The sequence below is a fragment of the Nanorana parkeri genome, unplaced genomic scaffold (assembly GCF_000935625.1).
Source record: "Nanorana parkeri isolate BGI_ZX_2015 unplaced genomic scaffold, ASM93562v1 scaffold425, whole genome shotgun sequence".
NCBI classification, from domain to species: Eukaryota; Metazoa; Chordata; class Amphibia; order Anura; family Dicroglossidae; genus Nanorana; species Nanorana parkeri.
The window spans coordinates 993,924-1,000,668 of record NW_017306693.1 but is presented as its reverse complement, the minus strand read 5'-3'; the positions used below and the strand labels follow the sequence as shown (position 1 = coordinate 1,000,668).

Here is a 6,745-nt window from a genome sequence, read left to right as displayed (position 1 = left end):
GGGGTTTTGCCGGTGAAGGGGCGGTGTCACATTGGGCCAGCTACTGGGAGAGAGGAGGGGATATACTGGGATCTAGGAGGAGCGGTACTGGGAGAAAGGGAGACCCGAGAGCTGGGTGTGGATAGTCTATACTGGGAGAGGGGCGGGGGTTCTACTGGTCTAGATAGTGGGAGAGGAGTGGTGACACTGGGAGGTGTACCCAGCAGCCACTGCCCTACTCTGGGGATCTGGGACTCATGGAGCGGTGGCTGCTGCTGGGGATGGAGCCCGGGCACGTCTGATCGGTGCTGTCCTCTGCCTGAACTCTGCGGGTGTATGTGTGCGCGGAGCTACCTGACTCTTGCTGCCCTCGTGTCTCGGTGCCTGGTCGGCGCTTTGTTGTGATCGGGGCTCGCTGTGTGTGTGCCCGGACAGTGCATGTAGCTGTGCACCTCCGTGTGTGCCCACCTCCTGCTCATCATGCCGGACCAGATCAGTGTGTCGGAATTTATCAGTGAGACCAATGAGGATTACAAGTCTCCCACCGCGTCTAACTTCACCACCAGGCTGAGCCAGTGCAGGAACACAGTCACAGCCATTGAAGAGGTAAGTGCCAGGCATAGTGGACATTGGCAGGGGCACTCTAATTGGGGGAGAGAGCAAAGTCACCATACCGCCCTGTGCCCCTAGGTTTTTTTTCTCCGGCATTTAGATGGAGCAGGTCAACCTGTGTTTGTCCATACAATATACAATCCGGGTGTATTTCCTCACTCGGGAGCCTCAGGTGCCCATAGACATCAACAGGGGCTGTATGAGGGTATACATAGGTACTTGGTTAGACCTGCACATGTGTATGCACAGTCCATACGCATGTGCATGCCAATGTATGTATGCATGCAGCCCCAAGCGGGAGAATTAGATCTACAGAAATCATGTCATATGGGGACCACCCTAAACGGTCCAATCAATTCGTATCTCATCAGCCAGAGACCTGCATGACATACTTGTTGGTAGATCTCACTGTACGCATTACAATCTGAACGTCCAATCTCTGTACAATCAACTTCAGATTTACCAACATTGTCATATGAGGACCCAGCCAATCTATGTGTATCCCTTCAGGCAGACCCTTGTACATAATGGTAGATCTAAAGTGCATTGTACAATCACATTGTATAGTGCGTGGTACAGAACTGTCCTACAAGCAGATGTTTGTCGGTCTAGACGAGGCCCTCGGAGGAGTCTATTGGTATGGCTGTAGATGAGCGTGCAGACGATGACACTAGTACAGATGTGAGGATTGTAAATTACATCCCGGTGACGCACCTCACCTGTCGGAGAATACACAGGTCACTGACCGGGTCCCCTCTCCTCTAAAGCAAAGGTTCTCTCACTTCCCCATCTCGGGATATCGGATTGGGAAGTGCAGATTGTTAACATCTGATGTGTGTGTGTGTGGAGGAGGGTGCTGGAGGTGGAGCGCCTGTCATGAGGCTGCACCCAGATCAGAGGTCACAATACAGATCACAGTCCTAGGAACCCGACCACAGAACAGTGTTCTTCTAGGTGTGCAGTCTTCGTGTACTATGTGTGTGACCGTTCACACAGCGCAACCTCCGTATACTGTAGATGTAGTCTATCCGTTTACCATCGGTATAGCCTGCACCCGTATGCCAGAGCTGTGGTGCACCCGTATGCCAGAGCTGTGGTGCACCCGTATGCCAGAGCTGTGGTGCACCCGTATGCCAGAGCTGTGGTGCACCCGTATGCCAGAGCTGTGGTGCACCCGTATGCCAGAGCTGTGGTGCACCCGTATGCCAGAGCTGTGGTGCACCCGTATGCCAGAGCTGTGGTGTACCCGTATAGCACAGATAGTATATCTGGTTAGTAGCTCGCACAGTGTAACCTCCCGGTACCATAATGAAGGATGTACAGGGCAGTGCGGTCTGTCACCATAGTCCCGGGTTTATCTAATATTACATGTCGCGCTGATCACACGCTAAGGCTGGGTTCACACCTGGGCGTATGGAATATGCGCGTTTCACGCCGCGTGTTTTACTGCGATTTTCGGTAAAAGAAACGCGAGACAAACGCGCGTTTCCGAGGGCTATCCGGCTATATCCTAATGGATACGCGCGGCAAATACGCCCCAAAGAAGCTCCTGTACTTCGTTGGGCGTTTTTTCAGCGCGTTCCTACGCGCTGTAGAACGCCCAGGTGGGAACCAGGAATTATAGATGTTTCTTCATTCGGCCTGCGAGCGGAACATAAAAATAATGGGATTCCTCCATTTACACTAAATGCACATATAGATTGTTTTTTATTTTATTTTTCCATCAATTTTAGGTGATGGCCTCTAGTTTTTGTAACGGAGTTAATTTTAAACAGTTTATCGCTAATGTTGACCGTATTCTGACAGTCGGCAACGGTAGCTGTTCGATGCATGAACGGGGACTGCAGCTGATTGGCTGAAAATTGAGTAATCGACGTTTACCGTGCCGGCAGGGCCACCCCATGTGAGAGTTTCAGCTACTGCACTGGATCTCACGGTTTAGTGCATTGGAGTGCCAATTATTTACTATTGGTACGGTAACGCACCCAGCCGTCACATCGCATCACAAAACATGGTAACGTAGGAGAGCCGAGAACTACAACAGGTTCTCTTAGAATTTAGATGGAAGAATCATCTCCTGATACTTGTCCAGTCTCAGAATGGATCAGCAGCTCGTTGGGTTTTTGTTCCCAAGCTCAAGTAATTTGTACTGCTTTTGTTTTTTTTTTGTTTTAACGGAAATCAGTTCTGTCTATATTACTCACAAGATCAGCATTACTGAGCTCACTGCCCGGCCTGTCACATAGGCAGACAAGGAGTTTTGCTGTCAGGTGGGCGGAGCCTTATGGGGAAGCTTAGACTAGTTCCCCATCAGGTCTGCCTTCCTTGTGATTGGCAGTGGGCACAGCCATATGGAATTTGCCCATTGGTGTCGCCTGTCAATCACAAAGAAATCGGACCTGATGGGGAACTAGTCTCTCAGCTTTCCCATCAGGGTTTCTCCGCTGTCAATCCAGCCCTACGTCATAGGATTGTGTCAGCTGTGCAGCACTGTGGAAAACTCAGAAATGGATGGACACAAATACAAATCCCCAGGCTGGTAAAACCGCTCCAATAATATGTATTTCATCTGTGCCTGGAGCTTTAACCCCTTCGTGACTGACGAATCAGCCCAGCTATGAGCTATTGATGTGCGATCTGCACTTCAATAGCTTATTTCCAGTGTAAAGGTGACACTGAGGGTCTTTTGGACCCCCAGCATCACCTTAAAGAATACCTGTCACCACCATCTGTTATCACATGGGGGAGCTTGTAAGCCCCCCCATGTGATAGCAGTCAAAGTAAAGTAAAAAAAAACAGTTTTTAAAATCCAAAATAAATAAAACTAATAATACAATTTTTTAAAAGGCCCCCGCAAACACGCGCGTCGCCACGTAAACACGCGTCGGGTGCGCCTACGTATGAAAATGACGAACGCGCTACACATGGGTATCGCCGCGCACCCCGGAGTGAGAGCAATAATTCTAGGGCCAGTATTTTGGGGTATCTCTAAATTGATGACCTGTGGGGGCTTTTAAAGCGTCTTCTGTGGACTTTTTGGGGTACTGCAGTTTTTCGCAGTTTCACGGACGCACGCAATTTGTAAACTGGGCATGTTGGGTATCGTTTTACTCGTTGTAACCTCATCTTTTATATTTCATTTAAAAAATGGGTATTTTGTTGTGTTTTGGGGCATTTAATTAAATTTATCACTAAATTTTGGGGTTTAATAAGGAGTTGCGCTAATATTGCTCAACATAAAAATTTGCAACTACCACCATTATATTGTATAGGGTCTTGGCATTCAGAAAATATATAATGTGTGGGGGTTTTAAGTAATTTTCAGGCCTAAAATGTGGAATATAACATGGGTGCAAAAAATGGAAAAAAAGGCCTCAGTCATGAAGGGGTTAAGGACACTGAACAATATTCCTAAAAGCAAAGTTGTTAGTTTACTGCAGATCAGGCACCACAAGTCATCCATTCCTTTGATTTTTGCACTCCCTATCACCCCTGTTCATGCCGGAGCTCCCCAGAATTCCTCTTCAAGTTCCCCTCCCCCTTCCAGCCACATAGGAGAGTGCTTGGGCCTGGCAATTGGCTCCGACACTGCTGCCTGGAATTAAGCGCTCGGAGAACCAGTCTGTGTCCCACTTTTGGACTTTAGGTCTGTTATAAGTCTGTTGGCCTCCTGGCTACTATCCTGATGGAGTTTGACTCTGACCTGTGACTGTGGGGCATGTTGTTCTTGTTTACAGCAGAACTCCAGACAAACTATAACAAGATAAACCGGATTAGTCCATTTAAGGGATAAAAAAACCAAAATGCCTTTGTTGCAATATTCACCTTCAATCCCGATATCCCCCCACCCCCCAGTACTTCTTCTTTTTCACCACAAGATGGCCCGCTTCTGACCAATCAGGAAAGCGGGTTGTGCGTCATTACACGCTGCCCGGCTTCCTGATTGGCAGAGAAGCCGGCTCCATGCCCTCTCATCACAAGTGATGAGAGAGTATGGAGCCGGCTTCCTGGCTAGTCAGGAAGCCAGGTAGAGTGTAATGACGCGCTACCCGGCTTCCTGATACCGGAAGCAGCAGAGCGTTTGGGCGAGTACAAGTACTTGCCCAAATACTCTGCATCGGCACCGATACTAGTATCGGTGCATCCCTAATTAATACAATGATTTCCTTTTAGCCGACCCTGTTCTAGTATATGTATGGGGTGGGGTTTGCAATGATTGTACTGTGAAAATTGATTTTTGTATGTTTTTGTTTAATAAAAACCTTAAATTATTGAAAAACAAAAAAACCACCTCAGTTCCCCCTCCAGATAAGAGTTCACTCCGCTGGCTGTGTTGAGTGTATTGCACTTTGTGTTTGTCTCATTGGATTGTCTTTGACCTCGTGAGTCAGGCAGTTTCTCTGGCATTGACTCATGTCTGTGTTGGGTCTTTACAGGGCAATCCCATTCATAGATTGTAAGGCACGTCTCTCTATTTCCATAAGAATGGCGAAGAGTTAAAGTCGGTTTGTTTTAGAAGATTGGTTTGGCGCTCCCGTTACGGAGAATCACATCTGCGTTCTCTTTATGATATGTTCTCGGATTCCTGGTGAAGAGCTCCTCCATTACTCACAGCCTTGTGTCTGCAATCTACTAAATTATGAGCACAAGCTCCCGTCTTCCCCTTTCTTGTGTAAATGAGGCCGGAGAGGGTCCCACTGCTCGTATATAACCCCTTACTTGAGTCTATGTTCATTAATGCTCGCTGTTGTCAGTCATGATTCTCTGCACAGATTCAAAATCCAGGGAAGAAAGTATGGAAAAATATGAGCAACAGGTGCATAGCACTGAATAGCACAACACATGACACAAAGGTGGATATAAGGATAATACAAAAGCGGTGGTCAGCTTAACTGAATAGGCTCCTGATATCCATAAAGGGGTCGTACATAATATTCAGTGAATGATTTGCAACAGAAATATGCAGTCATGCTACAGGTCATTGGCAGAGGTTATGGTCATGCTGCAAGAGATGGTCAGAGATGTTGGTAATGGTATGAAACAAGAGATGGCAAGAGACTATGGTCTTGCTACAGAAGATGGTCATAGACTATGGTCTTGCTACAGAAGATGGTCAGAGGCTGTGGTCATGCTGCAAGAGATGGGCGGAGGCTGTGGTCATGCTGCAAGAGATGGGCGGAGGCTGTGGTCATGCTGCAAGAGATGGGTGGAGGCTGTGGTCATGCTGCAAGAGATGGCAAGAGACTATGGTAATGCTTGAAGATATGGTCATAGACTATGGTCTTGCTACAGAAGATGGTCAGAGGCTGTGGTTAGGCTGCAGGAGATGGTCATAGATGATGGTGATGCTCCTAAAGATGGTCAGCAACTATAGCGCCGATGCTGAAGATGGTCAAGCTACAGGACATGGTCGGAAACTATGGGCATGCTACCGGAGATGGCCCGAGTCCTATGGGCATGCTACCGGAGATGGCCCGAGTCCTATGGGCATGCTACCAGAGATGGCCAGAGACTATATTCTAAGCTGTGGAAAACTAGCATAGCTTCATTGTGTAAATATAATGTAGAAACCTTGCAAAGGAAAGGTTGGCATTTTTGATTGGCGAGACACATTAAGTCCAGGCTGGACAAATTCCAGGAGCCAGGTCGCCAGTGCTCTTTAGAAAATGACAGCTGGTGCCTAACATTTGAGGATTTCTCTAGTTATTGGCAAGGGAGCTGGCTCCTTAAGAGACATCCGGCTGCCTTCTCGATTGGACAGACTGGCTCCTGATTTGTCAGATTGGCTCCTGATTTGTCAGTGGTTCTAGTACTCATGGTGCTTGGCTGCTGTGGGTCAGAAGGTGACCTGCTCAGAGTTAAGCTGGCCATACAGAGGTAGATTTATCATAAGAACGTTCATAATCTCATCAGAACAGTCACTAAGGCCGTCCAAGACATGATGGACATTCCATTTTGGAAATAAGTGGAGTTTCCCAAAAGAAAACCACATGCACTGTTTCACTTGTTCAAACTACAGTTGAAATTGATCATCAATTTGACCCCAATAACTATTAGAAAATCGAAAGAACGTCCTGAAAACAAATGTTCTTGAAGTTATTCTAATAGTGTATGGCTCTACATCTTGACCCCCGACCCTCCTCACTACCTTTTT

At 47.4% G+C, this 6,745-nt stretch overlaps 1 protein-coding gene across 1 annotated transcript in view; it reads left to right on the top strand.

Annotated features, from left to right (window-relative positions):
* Nucleotides 1-430: 430 nt before the first annotated feature.
* The window catches only part of ASAP2 (ArfGAP with SH3 domain, ankyrin repeat and PH domain 2), a 193,414-nt gene continuing 187,099 nt past the window's right edge, over nt 431-6,745 (top strand). Inside the window, exon 1 of the mRNA XM_018559990.1 lies at nt 431-585. Coding sequence (XP_018415492.1) covers nt 460-585 — 126 coding nt within the window. The 5' untranslated portion in view covers nt 431-459. The remainder of the gene's footprint in view (nt 586-6,745) is intronic.